Source organism: Strix aluco, chromosome 19, assembly GCF_031877795.1.
Source record: "Strix aluco isolate bStrAlu1 chromosome 19, bStrAlu1.hap1, whole genome shotgun sequence".
Classification (NCBI taxonomy): domain Eukaryota; kingdom Metazoa; phylum Chordata; class Aves; order Strigiformes; family Strigidae; genus Strix; species Strix aluco.
The window spans coordinates 3,263,672-3,278,874 of NC_133949.1; the positions used below are offsets into that span (position 1 = coordinate 3,263,672).

At 51.6% G+C, this 15,203-nt stretch overlaps 1 protein-coding gene across 10 annotated transcripts; it reads left to right on the forward strand.

Moving 5' to 3' along the window:
- The first annotated feature begins 468 nt into the window (after nucleotides 1-468).
- On the forward strand, nucleotides 469-14,951 carry LOC141932277 (centrosome-associated protein CEP250-like). Of its 10 annotated transcripts, none has more exons than XM_074845594.1 (17): nucleotides 469-598; nucleotides 1,786-1,865; nucleotides 3,096-3,323; nucleotides 3,430-3,570; nucleotides 3,903-3,999; nucleotides 4,439-4,537; nucleotides 5,545-5,694; nucleotides 5,795-5,899; nucleotides 5,998-6,176; nucleotides 7,744-7,888; nucleotides 8,173-8,319; nucleotides 8,493-8,723; nucleotides 10,897-11,089; nucleotides 13,159-13,275; nucleotides 13,346-13,739; nucleotides 14,341-14,575; nucleotides 14,824-14,951. In XM_074845594.1, exons 1-13 carry the CDS (start codon nucleotides 539-541, stop codon nucleotides 11,023-11,025), a joined length of 1,791 nt encoding a protein of 596 aa, XP_074701695.1. In that variant the 5' UTR covers nucleotides 469-538; the 3' UTR covers nucleotides 11,026-11,089; nucleotides 13,159-13,275; nucleotides 13,346-13,739; nucleotides 14,341-14,575; nucleotides 14,824-14,951. The 10 variants fall into 10 exon arrangements, with proteins under 10 accessions (XP_074701695.1, XP_074701696.1, XP_074701704.1 ...); XM_074845603.1 differs by adding an exon at nucleotides 2,136-2,960 and having other exon boundaries at nucleotides 512-598; nucleotides 1,737-1,865; nucleotides 13,159-13,739; XM_074845604.1 differs by adding an exon at nucleotides 2,136-2,436 and having other exon boundaries at nucleotides 512-598; nucleotides 1,737-1,865; nucleotides 13,159-13,739.
- The last annotated feature ends 252 nt before the right edge of the window (nucleotides 14,952-15,203 follow it).

A 15,203-nucleotide genomic window follows, 5' to 3' on the forward strand; every position in this document is an offset into this window, starting at 1 on the left:
GCGGGGGGGTCCCTCTCCCCATACTGTCAGGGGGGTCCCGTCCCCCGCTACCAAGTGCCCTGTCAGGCGGGTCCACGGGGTGGGAGGGGGAACGGGGGTGCATGAGGGTCCGGGAGTACCAGGGAGAACTCGGGGACCCCCGTCCCTAGCGCGGTGGGTGCCGCGGGGAGGGGACGCCCAGCGGGGAGCCCCTCCCTACCTCAGGGGCCAGCGGGGACAAGAGAGGGGAGAGGAGGGAGGAGAGGAGGAGGCAGCGGCGGCAGCGCCCGCCCCGACCGGCACCGCCTCCAAAATGGCGGCGGCTGAGGGGAGGAAAGAGCTTCCCGCTCCGCGGCCGTCACGCCGCGCCGGCCCCGCCCCCGAACGGGCTGCCCTCACCCGACATGGCGGCCGCAGCGTCGACCCGCACCCCCTCCCGCCCTGGCAATGCCCACACTCGCCATGGAGGCTGCGGTGTCGCCAGCCCCGCCCCTTCGTGCCTGCGCGGAGCCGCCTCCCCTCAGCCCCGCCCCTTCTCCCCGCTTCCCTCAGGGCCACCATGATGGCGGCGGCGGCGGCCCCTCGGCTCCCGCCGCTCCTCCGGGCCCTGCGGGTTCAGGTGAGGCGGGAAGGCGGGTGGGGGGGACCTCGGGGGTGGCGTCACGCCCGCGTCGGGGCCTCACCCCGCCCGGGGGGTGTGAGCCCGGCGGCTCTGGGGGTGGTTGGGGTCCTCCCTCCTCTCTTCCCCTTCCCCCTCCTCGCCTTTCCCTTCCCCGTCCTTCCCGGGGGACACCGGGGGCCGGGACGTCCCGGCGAGTGCCCCGACTGCGGGTCGCGCGGATTCAGCCCCCCCGCAGCTGGTCGCTGCCCCCGCGGGCCTTGGCCGGGCGCTGGCGGAGCCGCTGGAGGCGGGGGGGTGCGGGCAGGCGGGCGGCCTTGCGCGCTGTCCACGCACCAGCAGCGGCAGCGGGGCCAGGCGGGGCCCAGCGTCCCTGGGGGGCGACGGGGGGGTCAGGGGCAGCCCCCAGGGAGCCCCCCCACACCTGCCCCCAGGCAGCCCCCACAAATCCCCACCACACAAACCCCCACAGGGGCGTTTCACGGACCCACAGAGACCCCCCAAACCATAGAGACACCCCCCGACCCCATAGATCCCCCCTCAGTCCCACAGAGAACCCTCCCCCCCTGCTTACTGACGGCCATGGCCCCCACCAGGGCAGCCCCACGTGGAGGTGCAGGAACTGGAGGAAGTTTTGCACCAGCCCCACGGGGGTGTAGGCCCCCAGCCCCAAATCCTCCAGCCGCTCCTCCCCCTCCACACCCACGGCGGGGGCGAGGGGGGGAACGGAACCCACAGCAGCGGGTTCAGACCCACAGCAGGCTCTGTTTACCCCATGGTGGCTGTGGGGGGTGGGGAGGCCGCCTGGGAGGGGGAGAAGAAGGGGAGTTATACGGGGAATATAGGGGAGTTTTGGTAGGACCTACAGAACTGTGTGGGGTTGGGGCACACAGAGGGGTTTGGGTAGGACCTACAGAAATGCAGGTGGCACCAGTGCAGTGAAGGGAGAACCCAGCTCTTGGGGTCACCACCCCTGAGAGCCCTGTGCAGCCCAGGGACACGGAGGCTGCTGCAGGCACAGAGCAGGAGATGGGCTGGGGCAGCTCTTGGGCTGCGTGGGAGGGGCAGTCGCTGCAGGGAGTTGCAGAGGTTTGGCGTTTTTTTGTTGGGGTGTGGGAACAGTTTCCGTGTGTTACAGACACCCAGTGCCCCCTGCTTAGAGTGACAAGCGTTCTCCTTCCCATCAGCTCTTCAGTGACGCATCGAACCAGCAGCTGCTCACCAACAGAATTCAGATTTCCTGGGCGAGGTCACAGGAGAACTGGAGGTAAGAAAGGCTCCACTTCCTGCGCTGCTCCGGAGTCATTCGCAGCTCTGCTCTTTTTTCCCTCGGGGAAAGCAGAGCCTGGGGCAGAGGGTAAAAGTCTGGAGGCGTGGGAAGCTTGGCCTTGTGCTGGTGACCCACGGGGTTTGTGTGCTGCTGGTGTCTGGGGTGGAAGGGCTGAGGTGGGGACCCTCTGAAGAGCCCACGCTGCCCCAGACCCAATCTGACAGACCCACAGCAGAGTGCAGCTGTTGCTTTTGTACTTCTCATCAGCTCTTTGTCCTGCTCCTTCCCGGAGCTTTGACCTGCAGGAGGAGGGTGACAGTCTGTTGGGTGAAGAGGAGCTGCCCTGAAGAGAAGCCCCCGTCTGCCTCAGCCCTGCACCCTGGGACTGTTCTTCCCTCTGCTCTGGATCTCGGGGGCTACTCAGAGCTGCCCTTGGCAGAGTGAATCTTCTCAGGCCCCGAGAGCTCTGGGGATGTCGTTACTGCAGGTTTCTTCAAGGCAAAGCTGGCCAGGAGAGAGAAGCCCTGTTTGGACCTGCAGGGCAGGGTCCTGCCAAGATGCTTTAATGGTACCTACTGAGGAAACAGTCACTAAATAGCTTTTTGTATAAAGCTTTGAGCTCGCATCCTGCTGCCCTTCTGTCAGCAGGCAGCCCAGTTACTGTCCAGTGCCAGCCCAGCTGCCAGCCCTCGCCATCGCCTTCACAGCCAGCGCTGCCTCTGCCCATCGTGATCTCTGCTGCAGAGTTTCTCTGGGTTTCCTTCCCCGTTCTGTCAGGGAGCAGCCAGGGCACCGCTGAGCACGGGGGATTTCTCCTTTCAGTCCCACTAGAGCTGAACTGGGACTCACCCCAGGAGGTTTCTCCTGTCATGCAGTTTCAAACTGTGAGTTACTGTCAGCCATTTACCTTACCTGGCTGTAAGCTTCCCTCAATGTGCAGGGTGTGCCCTGACCTACTAGTTAATTCTTGAAGCCTTTTGGCTGTTCCATACGTTTCTTCTTATCTCTGAGGAGAAAATAGCCTCACTCCTCAAACCGCCAATTGGACCCATTGCTCAACTATCAAGATGTGTCCCGATCCCAAAGTGTCAGGTGAATGATTTGTCCCCAGCAAAGATGTCATCTTTCCTGCCAGCTTTTACTGCTGCACCATGAACGTGCTTCAGAAGTGAGTCAGCTGATAAAGATGGTGGTGTGAGTATGATCTCTTTCTTGATCCCTCTGCAGAGATTTGTCCGGGCTGAAGGCAGAGCAGATGAGGCTTTCTGGCTCTGTACTTGTAAACTGCTCCCGCCTGAACTCTGGCGTGCAGCTCTGGGAGCCCGTCAGTCTGGGCAGACCTGTCCTAAAGGGTCAGGCACAGCAGCAAGCAGGACAGGAAACAAGCCAGAAGACTTGGGAAGTGATGCACTTACAAGTCAAGGGGGACCTGGAGAAGAAGGAGCTTCAGGACAGGTAAATGTGTTTTAAACTTTGCTTTTACCAACATTACCTTTTGTGGCTGCTTCTTGGATTCATAGACGGGCTGTGTTCACGTTTCAAACCCACCCGTTCTTCACAGCCTTGTTTCTGTCCCTAGCCAAGCTATGGCCTTCAACTGCACGGATGGAAAAACACGTCTGACCGACAGAAGCTTTTGTAAGACAAGACTGGAAAAGAGATCACAGTGTATTACAGTGTTTTTGCTGTTACCTGATTCTTGGTGAGAAGCTGAGACCAGCATGAAGAGAGCTGTGTCTCTTGTACAGCCCTTGGTACCCCCAGGGCTGTGCAGAGGAGTTGGGAGGGATTTGCCCAGGGCCATCCTAAGCCCCTCTGTACTGACAGTTCCTTACCAGACTGAGTGCAGAAGTCCTTTGGGGCAGGAAGGGCCATTTTGCAACATCAGGCATATTAACCTGTAGAGATGAATGCTGCCTTTGCTGTATTTTCTGGGCTGAACTTTCTCTGCTGTGCTTCTGGGAGCTGCGTAGCTCTTCAGCGGGTGACGGTGCGCGATGCTTTTGGAATGGCACGTGGACCTTCTCTTCCCAGGGTGATGGAGCTCTCAGCCTTGCTCGTACAGTCTCAGAAGCAGAACGAGGAGAAGGAGAAGACTGTGAAAACACTTAACAACCCTGTGGAGATTCTAGTATGTTTTACCTTTATTTGGGAGATGGCCCAATGGTTGTTCTCCAGCTTTAGCACAAAGGGGTGTGGTTTCCTCAAGAGAAAGAGCAGTGAGGACGCTGACTGTGTGGGAGCATCAGGCACGTGTGAGTCAGCCCAGGGGCAGGCCGTGGCGAGGGAGCTGCAGACAGTTCCGGGGGTTGCACCAGTGCTATTCTGCCTGTGACTAAATCTCTAGGGATCAAAGTTCCTTGGAATTGAAGCTTCATAGCAGCCTGTGAAAACCAGCTGTTGGTCTTTCTCTTGTTAGTTTTAGCAAAGAAGGAATTCAATAGATGTGGGAAGGGATACACTGGAATCACTAGGGCTGAGGCTTATCAGCACGACAATGCTGCTGAGGCTGGGAATGTGCAGAGGGGAGCAGCTCTTCCCTGCCCACCCTTTGCTTATTCTATTCTCAGGAAGCAAGTCTGTTAGAGAAAGAATATGAAGCTTCATTGACTAAAAGTGTCAAAGAAGAGAATCTTTCCGTCCAAAAGCTGATAAAAGATATAACAGAGGTGAGTACGGAGTTGGGACCACATCCCTGTAATTTGATTTAAAAGTACTTGAGGAAGGCAAACAACTGGCCCAGGGAATAGATAGATGTTTTATATTGTCTGTGTTAACTGCTACTGGCTGTTTAATTATTATACCACTTTTCTGACATAAAACCTGCTATAACTGCTGAGTTGCCTGTCCTGTGACACTTGAGCTAAGTCACTAGAAGTTTCCATACCTTTGCCTTTCCCGTGAGGTCTCTATTTGACTATGCTTTCTGAGTTGGCTACTTGACGTTTGTGTTCTAGTGTTGCCTGGAGGCTTCTCCCACCTCCTTGAGACAGAGGACAACTCTGTTGTTCTTTAGATTTTTATAAAAGGTCACTGACTGAATCAATGCACTTGCCAACTCTGCTCCTTCACTCTACATTCACTGACCATTATTATCTCCCCAGAATTGCAACTGATCTAACTGTTTAGGGCTAACTTTAGCTTAGTCCTAAACCTCATTGTAGGGAGGGGGATATAATCATCAGATGTTTTACACAGCTTCTCTCAAAGTCAGTTCTTTCCCCTTATGTAGTCATTTTTATCCTCTTGTGCTACTGCTCAGAATAATTATAAACATTAGCTTTTTCATTGCTGTTTTCCAGTATTCATCAGCTTCCTTCTTCCCTGGGTAGCATTAATATTTCCTTTCATTGCTATTTCCAGTGTTGACCTGGTGCTCCTCGTCTCCGTGGCTCTATGAAGCTGAAGGAGACTAAAATCATTCACAAGAGCTTCAAGAAACTGAGCGTTCAGGCAGCCTCCAGCCACTTCACACTTGTTTCTTCTTGTTTGTAGTAGCTGTATTCAGAAACCCCTGGAGCACTTGTGACCGCAGGGACAAAACTTCTTTGTTGACTGAAGAAATGAGAGAATTGAGTTTTTAATGACTCTAGGGTGAAGTGGGGGGAAAAGGAGAAATAGACAAAGAAAATCCAGTAGAATGAGCAGAGAGTAACAGCTTGATGTGGGCTTTCAGGTGGTGTTAGATGAATGTGCCAGCGTGGTCACTGACAGCTCCCAGCAGGCAGAGTCTATCAACGTCCTCTCTTGTCTGAGCTCCGTTGATGCAGAGCGTGCCTTTGTGTTGGTTCAGGAAGCACTGGCAAGGAGGAGAGGAGCAGCACAGGTGAGAATTTCTCCTTGTCTTCACCACTGGCCACAGGCTCAGCTGCTGATGCCTTGCTTATCTTGAAACCTTTCCCTTCACTTAGCCAGTTTCTTTCTAGCCATCCCACTCTTGGTACTATATCACCTCACCAGTCTCACCAGCTCTGTGTTCTGCTGCTTTTCTCTCTTTGATCTCCACCCCTCATCACAACTTTTGCCTTCAGGTGAGCTGTCTCGCTGCTTGCTTCTCTCACAGCTATCAGGAGCCATCTTCCCTGCTCCTTATTGCTTGTTTGTGCTTTTCCCTGCCCATTCCTTGCAGGCCCTAAAAGAAGAGCTCTCTGCCAGGCAGGACTCTATCAGTTTCCTGCTGCACCAGCACAGGCAGCAGGAAGAGAAGTGCCGGAAGCTGCAGCAAAGCCTCGAGCAACTGGAGCAGGAATGCCAGATGGCCAGCAGCCACCAGCAGCACCTGCAGTCTCTGGTAGAAGCACTCAGAAGGTGAGTGTTCCCTCCTCCTTCCTGCGGTCTGGAGGCAATCTGCTTCCAGTTCTGGCAGTTCAGAGGTGTTACGGGCAAAGAACTCGCCTGCCCTCCCCATGTATGCCCCTGTTTGGCACTTCAGCATCCTCCTGTCACTGCTTTTCCTGCTCTACTGTGAATCCTAAGGCTGTCTTGGAGACTCAGAGCGACGTTGGAATACAAGACACCTCCCTCTCGACATGCTGCTTCTCTGAATTCTGTTCTCTGGGGGCCCTTTCTTAGCCACGGCTTCTCAGTGAATGAAGGCAAAAGCCTGCCTGCCTTCCTCTGTCCCTCTCCAGTGACCTTGTGAGGGGAAGGGCAAGTTCTTCCTTACCGTGCTGCCCACAGCGCCAGCCTGGAGTGACTGAAATGGGATCCGTGACTCTTCAGGCCTGTTCATTCTTCTGACTGAGCCTTGTCTCTGCAGTGACTGTGCAAACCTCGAGAAAACCAGGGCAGAGCTACAGCAACAGCTTGAAGAGACAGAGCAAGAAGCCTCGTGTCTGTGTCAGAGTAACACTGAGCTGCAGCTGAGGGAAGATGCAGCCTGGGGGAGAGGGTGGAGCAGCAGCAGAGGATGGAGAGAGCGCGTTGTGACCAGGAGCTCCTGTGAGCATTAAAGCTTCCTCTGGGCAGGGGTGGGTGCTGCCAGATGGTGGGAGGCCCCCGTAAAAGAATGGATTTTGTCTGCTCAGCATGTGTAGCACAGACTGGTGAAGGGAGCCCATGGGCAGGTCTGGCTCCCTGCTGACACACAGCAGAGCTGCCTGTTTGTACTTTATCTTTATGGCCCTTGAAAAAAATCATTCCAAAGCTGACCAGAGTAGTTGATGACAGGCCTAAGGTGAAACAAGAGAGGTTCAGGCTGGATTTAAGGAGAACAAAAAATGGAACCATGAGGGCAATCCTGCAGCAGAACAGGTTGCTCGAAAGATTGTGCAGATTCTATCCCTGGGAATTTGGAAGCCCCAGGTGCATCGAGCCTTGAGCAACCTGGACTGATCCCATAGCTGACCCCAGGTGCTTTGAGCTGAAGATTGGGCTAGAGGCCTCCTGGGGTCCCTGCCAGCCTGAATCATCCTGTGATCTTATGGTTATTGGATTGGAAATTCATACAGATCTCCCCACATAGATTGCAGGCTCTTTCATAGTTTTGTTACCACAGGCAAGAATAATGGAGAGAATGTTAATCTGGACTTTAAAAGTCTGTCTTATGCAAAGAAGATCTTTGGAAAGTCTGATCTAATGTATCAAAAGGAGAGAGCGAGCTAACAGGCAGGAAGCTGTTGAGAGCACCTGAACTTTTTGGAAACCTGTGATTTCTGGAAGCTTGTTTTACTTTCTCAATGATGAATGTTTCACCTGGGTCAATGACAAAGACTGATGCAGGGCTAGGCAGGAAATTACAGCATTCTTTAGGGGTAAATAGAAAGCTGTTGCAAATCGTTCAAACTGCCATATCTCGGAAATAGTGTGTAATCTTGGTTTTGGAAATGAAACTGCTTTTACATTAAAAACTTTTTTGTCTTTCCCCTTCTCATAGGCTGAAGGACTTAGCTGCACTTGAAGAAAAACATTCTTTATTAGAGAGTGAGCTGGTAGTTGCAAGAGAGACACTGGAGGAATCGCACCTTCAGAGGGATCTGCTGAAGCAAGAGAAACGTGAGCTTACCATGGCCCTGGAGAAGGTGTGGTCACCTTATTCCTAGGCAGCACCCGTGGGAGAGGGAGTTGTGATAGCAAGACCAGCACAGGTGCCGTTTCTGTCAGCAGAAGACAGTGACAGGGTTGTTCTCCTTCTTGGAAAAGGGTGATCAGACCACACAGGCTCCTTGGTGCAGTCAGTCCCCACGTGGTTATTGGGAGCGCTGGGCTGGGGGTGTGTCAGAGACACCAAAGGGGATCTGGAGTCGCTGCTTAAAGTCAGGGATTTTCTTGTCTCTGCTTTCATGTTGTTCTTTTGTCTCTTCAGGGAGAGCAGTCAGTGGCAGAGTTGAGAGGGGCTCAGAATAAGCCGAGTGCTGAAGTAGCTGATCTACACGTTGCAGCAGCAAAGATGAGCAGTGTCAGTGAAGCTCTTGCACTGGATAAAGTGCGACTGAACAAACTTGTGTCGCAGGTGAGCAGTTGCCAAAGATCTTGGCAAGTGTTCGTCTGTAGCTGCTGCTGCTTTTCAGACTTCTTGCCTTCAGACTGCCTGAATATGGAAATGTTCCTTCTTCTGTCGAAGCCAAACCTTCTCCATGGTAAATCTTACTGTATTTCATTTCCTCTGTGCTTCTGTGACTGCAGCTGGAGCAAGAGAATGAAGTTCTGTCGGGTAAAGTGGCTGAGATGGAGAGAGTAAGGAGCTCTGACCAGGAGAAGCTGAGCTTGTGTGAAGGAACAAATGAAGAGCTCAGTGCAGAGAAAGCCCACCTGGAGCAGCTGCTGAAGAAAGTGGAGGAGCAACGGGAGGGGCTGCAGGAAGAGCTGAGGATACTGGCAGAGGAGAAGGCAGAAACCCAAGAGCAGCTCAGTCAGGTGAGACCAAACACCTGGTGCTTTCCGGGTGGGCTTTTGGCTGCTCGGCTCAGTGAAGCTCCGTCTGTTGGATTCTGCGGTGGTTTTGTCAAGGAGACACTTGGTAGTGCTGGAGGTCAGAAGCTTTGTTTACTGCCTTTTGGAAATGTGTTGGTGGCTGGCAGAGCTGTTCTGCAATTCTCTCAGTTGTCCTCTGCTGCTACAGATGACGTCAACCCACCTGCCTGTGGTGGCCTCTCTTTTGGCTTTTGATAAGCTGCAGAGAGATGATTTGTCTTGCCCATGAATCTGAGTGAGGCTGTTACTCCCCCATGTGGCAAAAGAAGCAAACAGCGTAGCTCTTCATCCTTTTTCTGAGTCAAAAAACCCCGGGGTTGCATGTTTCTATTTATGCTTTTTGTTGTGAAGTCTGCAACTTTCAAAACTCCATTTGTTCAAGCCTGGAGAGCGGGACAAAGCTGCAGGTCAGTGTCTGCTGTCTTGTACTGCTAAGAACGGGCATGAGATCTTGAAATTGTTGAAATTGTATCTTAAGACATACATGCAACTTTGTGGCTGGAAATATGCCTGGGGGAAAAGGACCTGGGGGTGCTGGTCAGCAGCTGGCTGATTATGAGCTGGCAGTGTGCCCAGGTGGCCAAGAAGGCCAATGGCATCCTGGCTTGTGTCTGAACTAGTGTGGCCAGCAGGGACAGGGAAGGGGTTGTCCCTCTGTGCTCAGCACTGGTGAGGCCACACCTTGAGTACTGTGTTCAGTTTTGGGCCCCTCACTACAAGAAAGAGTTTGAGATGCTGGAGCGTGTCCGGAGAAGGGCAACAAAGCTGGTGAATGGTTTAGAGCACAAGTTTTATGAGGAGCAGCTGAGGGAACTGAGGGTGTTTAGTCTGAAGAAGAGGCTGAGGGGAGACCTCATTGCCCTCTACAACTACCCGAGAGGTTGTAGCAAGGTGGGTGTCGGTCTCTTTTCCCAAGTAACAAGACAAGAGGAAAAGGACTCAAGTTGCACCAGCGGAGGTTTAGGTTGGATGTTAGGAAAAACTTCTTCATGGAAAGAGTTGTCAGGCCTTGGAACAGGCTGCCCAGGGAAGTGGTTGAGTCACCATCCCTGGAGATACTTAAAAGCCATGTCGATGTGGTGCTTAGGGACATGGTTAGTGGTGGGCTTGGCAGTGTTGGGTTAAGAGTTGGACTTGATGATCTTAGAGGTCTTTTCCAGCCTAAATGGTTCTGATTCTGTGAGCTGTTAGAGCCTCTTCAGGTTGTGAGGAAGATGAGAAAGAGGTGATCACACAAGACTCTTCACTCGGGACTAACTGATTTTGATACCCTGGAAAAAGAGCTTGAGAGAATCATGTCACTGAAGGAGACCAGGGAGTTTGTCATCATTTAAATGTCAGTTTCATGATGTACAATCTTGGATATTATGGGATAACTTTGAGAGAATTGTTTGTTTCTGATGGTCTGTTCTCTGTTAGATAGTCAGTCTTGGAGTCCACGGTATGTTTGGCAAATACCCAGCAGAGGTGTTATATTGAAGAAAAAAGCTAAAAAATCATGGTTAATCTTCAAGTTTGAATACCAGCAAGGTATATTAGACAACTTCTTTGTGTGAAACAAGCAGACAGTGTTGTTGACATGAACTACTGTACGAATAGAGTCTACCATCTCTCTGGCCGCATCAGCCAGACTTTCATAACTCACCCCAAGGGCTGTTTCCCTGCCCAGCATCACCTCATTGCAGCCAATACACTTGGAGAGGAGAAACCATGTGTATTTTCACTTTCTTCAGCGAGCAAAGTTGGTTTTGCTCAAACTTTTCTGAAAATTTCCAGCACTAGGCTAGATTCTGATAGAATTCCAGTTTGCAAGTGGCAGTTCTGGAAGATGCCGTATTTTTGCGTGCGAACACGTAGTCTGGTGTATTTATGTTTGCTGTGAAGGGGCTGTGTGGTCCCAGGCAGCCCAGCGTGGCCTTACTCATCACTTTCAAGTTAACAGTCCCAGTGCCTTTCGGCAGCCCAGGGTATTAGCGTGGTATGGAGCAGATGCTCTTAAACTTCCAGCCCGCAGTACAGGAGCTCTTTCTCCTCCAGCTGATGCAGAAGTGGCACTGGCTGGCTCTGCACAGAACTCCAGAGAAAGGGCTCTAACTGCCTTTTGTCCTGCTTTCAGGTTTACCGCCAGCAAGAGTCAGCTCGCAGCGGTCTGAGCAGCTGCGCCAGGAGTCCTCTCACCAGGGGCATGCACTGGCCATGGTGTCCAAAGAGAAGGAGTTCCTGGTGCACGAGAAGGCTGCCCTAGAGGTGCGACTGGCAGCCCTGCAGCGGGACAGACAAGGCCTGTCAGAGCAGCTGGCAGAGGCCAGGTAAGGGCGGGGAGGAAACCCTAGGCAGGACATTAGATAATGGCTGTAATTATAAAGGTGGTAATCATTCCATGAAGATTTACTGCATCCTGTGTGCTTTTCAAATGTTTTCACCTTCCACGGGCAGAAAATGAAAGAATCTTGAGCAAAATGAAAAAAAGAATACTATGATTTTAATGTTGTTTTCCTGACAGCTAAAACTAGCAAACATCTCCTGGGCCTCGGGCTCAGGTTTATGCCCCCTTGCACATTCCTGTGTAAAGTCCAAAGCAAGGCAGCTTGGCTCTGAGTTGAGTAATAATTAAACCCTGCAGGCGTTTACTGAAACTGAAGTTTCTCTCTGGTTTTGGTTTCTTGTTCTATGCATTTGAACATAGATCTTTCCTTATCAAGTAGTTTGGCTGTCGATGGCTGTTCCATGCAGACGTTGTGAGTAGGACACTGCCATCTAGGGTGGAGCCAGAGGCTGGTGCTGCAGATCTCGAGGGCCTTCTGGTTGGAAGCTAACTCTTGTTACCTGTGGTGCAGGACCCAGGGCTGGTTACACCAGCAGCTGGGAAACCTCTTTTGAATCCTCACGTCTTTGAGGATTCTTGCCCATCACTGATGTCTGTGCCCTGTACTCCTTACCACCTGCTGTTTAGAGACAGATGTCGTGGAGAAGTTACACAGGGAAGGAGCAAGATTCTGTCCTTCTGCCTTTCTAAGATCATATGTGACAAGTTCTGCTCAGGAAAAAAAAAAAAAAAGTTGTTTGTCCTCCTTGTAGGTGTTTTTTAGAAGACTCCTGAACTTGCAGAGCTGTACAAATGATGTTTTAGACATTGTTTTTCATGTTTATTGACTTTTACACTGCGTTACTCCAAAGTACATCGTTAGGGTGGCTGATAAACACCCATTTTGACTCAGTGTGTTTCTTGAGAGCTGCTGCTTCTTCTGGGCTCCAGCTTCTCTTATTTGATCCAGCTGAGTTACATTTGGTCAATTATTGGGCTGTTACTAAACTCTTAAATGTTCAGCTCCTTTTTAAAATTTTTTTTGAAAAGGGATGCATTATTTTTTTTAAAAAGATACATTAGTTATGAAGAACCTTTGACAATAGATAAAAATCCAGCAACTGTTCTTGCCAGATGTTGTTCTCAAGAGCCTTTTGTTGTCATAGTTTTGGACTCTATCTTTTCTGTTTGGTTTTAGGTTTTTATGGCACTCCCGTCCTAGCGAGGCAGTGCTGTGTGTTATGGGAACCTGGCACACAGGGCGCTGTGTTAGATCAGGGAGGTCACTTCAGCTCCTGGTTCCAGAACCCTGCGTGTCATACGCAGCAGTTGGTTGAAGTCTGTGGCTGTAAGAATTTGGCTCTGCAGTACTACAGCTTCCATTTTAAAGAGCAACAAGTAACTTGGGCTACTGCCTCCTTAGTTAGCAACACTTAGAGAAAAGCAGCAAGTTTTTCTCTTGAACTTTCAACAGTTGAAACTGAAGGCTGCCCGTCTCTCCTTTCAGTGGTCCTTGTTCAGATAAAATCTAGTTCAGGTTTCTTACGAGTGCTGCTCCAGGCGAGAGGTCTTACTATATCATCTGATGTATTTCTTGAGTCCCTTTTAAATACAAGGAGTCTGGAAAGTTACTTACCTATAGCTACACTGTGAACAGCATTCAAAAAGTCACGGGTCATCCAGGGAAATACTCTTGTTCTGTCCCCCTGCAGAGCAGCTTGGAAGCGCTGATGAGCTGAGGGCTGTGAGCAGAGACCGGGCTTTTGCTTGTTGGCCCAGACTTTGGGCACAGCTACCTGCGTGTCAGCCAACAGCAATTCCAGATTTGGCCGTTGAGATCAAATTCGGCTGGGCTTTCTGTGTTGTGCTGGGTCATAAGCAAAGCCTGGGCATCCCCCGGAGGGGCCTGCATTGCTATTTTAAGTGGCAGAAATAGGCTTTCTGTATACAAGTTTCCTTGCAACCCATTTTCCGTACTCAGGGGTAGGGATCTTGAATGACTTCTTACTGGAATAACTCTTAGTGGGTGTCAGGAGCAGCAAACTCATTTCTCTCTGTATTCACAACTCACAGGTCAGTGAAGGAGATGCCGGAATCCAGCCTGTTTGAAGCTCAGCGGCACTTCTCTCAGCTGGAGTCAGCTTGAAATCCACCTTCACACAGTCACGCAGGCCGAGGAGGTGATACAAGGTGAGAGCCTCCTGTCTCTGGTGATCCCCCTGCTAGGGAAGATGGTATAAAAATAGCTCTGTGTCCGCAGTGCTTCTGAGGAGTGAAGGAGATGGAGGCAGATCTCTCCTGCACTGAAGTGCAGATGGCTTAAGGTCAGTGAAGTCAGAACCATTGTGTAGACTCTGAATCTTGCCGTTTGTCCTGTCCAGGGGAAGTGAAGTGCCTTCAGTGTGAGCTGGAAGCAGAGCGATTTCTAATGAGGCAGGAACGGGAAAACATGGCACAACAGCTCCTGCAGACAGAACAGCAGTATAACAATACCCTCAAACTGCAGCAAACTGATCATGAAGTAGAAATAAACCAGCTCCCGCAAGAGCTGGTAGGAAACAACGTGCTTCTGAATTCTTCAAGCAAGCTTTGTGGGCTGGCTTTAGAAGAGTAATAGCCTGAGTGTGTGAAATGGGAGAAACCATCTGTCATAGGTCACACCTTGCTGGGCCAGACAGATAATCCTAACCCTTAACCCCTAACCCGTAACACTAACCCCTATCCCCTGACCATAACGCCTAACCCCCAACTCCTAACCCCTACCCCCCAACCTCTGACGCTCTACCCCCAGCCACTAACTCCTACCCCTAACCCCTAACCCTGACCCCTAACCCCTACCCCCGGCCCCTAACCTGTAAACCCTAACCCCTAATCCCCACCCCTAACTCCCAACCCCTAAACCCTAACCCCTACCCTTAACCCCCACCCTCAGCCTCTTACCTCCTAACCCTAACCCCCAACTCCTAAACCCAACCCCTAACCCCCACCCATCACACCTAACCCTGAACCCCCAACCCCTAACCCCCATAAATAAACCCTAACCCTTACCCTTAACCCCAAACCTCAGCCCCTAACCCCAACCCATAACCCCTATCTCTAACCCCAATCCCCAACCCCTAACCCCCACCCCCCACCTAACCCCAAGCCCTTAAGCCCCTAACCCCCAACCCCTACTCCCCCATCCCCCAACCCCCCCCTGCCAACTGCAGTCACGGGAACTTTCTCCCTTTCTTTCTGTCCTGTCACCGTCGTCAGAGGTGTTATCTCTGGGCTTGAAGCATGTGGAACAGGCCCCTTGTTCCTGGTACTTCCGTTCGTGGCCTGTCTTGTGACTGGGGCATCAGGGTACCGGTCTCTTTCTCACCCTGCAGTCCATCTACATCTTTTCACTGATGGAAAGGGATGTGAACTTTGAAAATAGACTCTAAGAATAGAGAGAAATCCTGAGGAGACAGGTGCTAGGAAACAGGCAGCCATCGGAGAGAGGAAGGTAACATCTCCTTTTCATAATGGTTGGACTCAATGCTCTTAAAGGTCTTTTCCAACCTAAATGATTCTATGATTCTTCCACCTGCTGACCCACCTTTTAAGTTCCTTGACAGGACGTGATTTATGGAGAGCACAAAGCCATTGTTGTGCACTGTTGAGGTGGGGGGTTGCGGGAGGGATGAAGCTTCACATTTGTTTTGAGGAGCGTGGCTGGGACTTCACCTTGAAGTCTTTCCCTCCACTCCTCAGGCAAGCGAGCAGGAGGGGCATCAGTCAGAGCTGCAGAAGATACTGGAGCAACGGGAAAAAGAGAAGGCGGAGACAGAAGGGGAGCACGAGGAGAAGCTGTTTGATATGAAGCAGAAAGCTGCTCCCATGCGAGCTCAACAAGAGGAACGAACCAGAGTCGAAAATGCCAAGCAAGAGGTAAAGACTGAAAGGAGAATTTGTGTAGCTTTTTTGCAAGACTAGAGCCGTGGGAGATGTCTGGATGTTGGGCTGTGTGGAGCATGCCCTACATGCTTTCTACATTGAATTTGGTGAGGTGAAAGGCAAGCAGGGTTCTCTTTGGGACTAGGAGTGAGACCTGTCAGAGGAAGCCGGGCAGAAGCATCCCCTTTCAGTTGAGA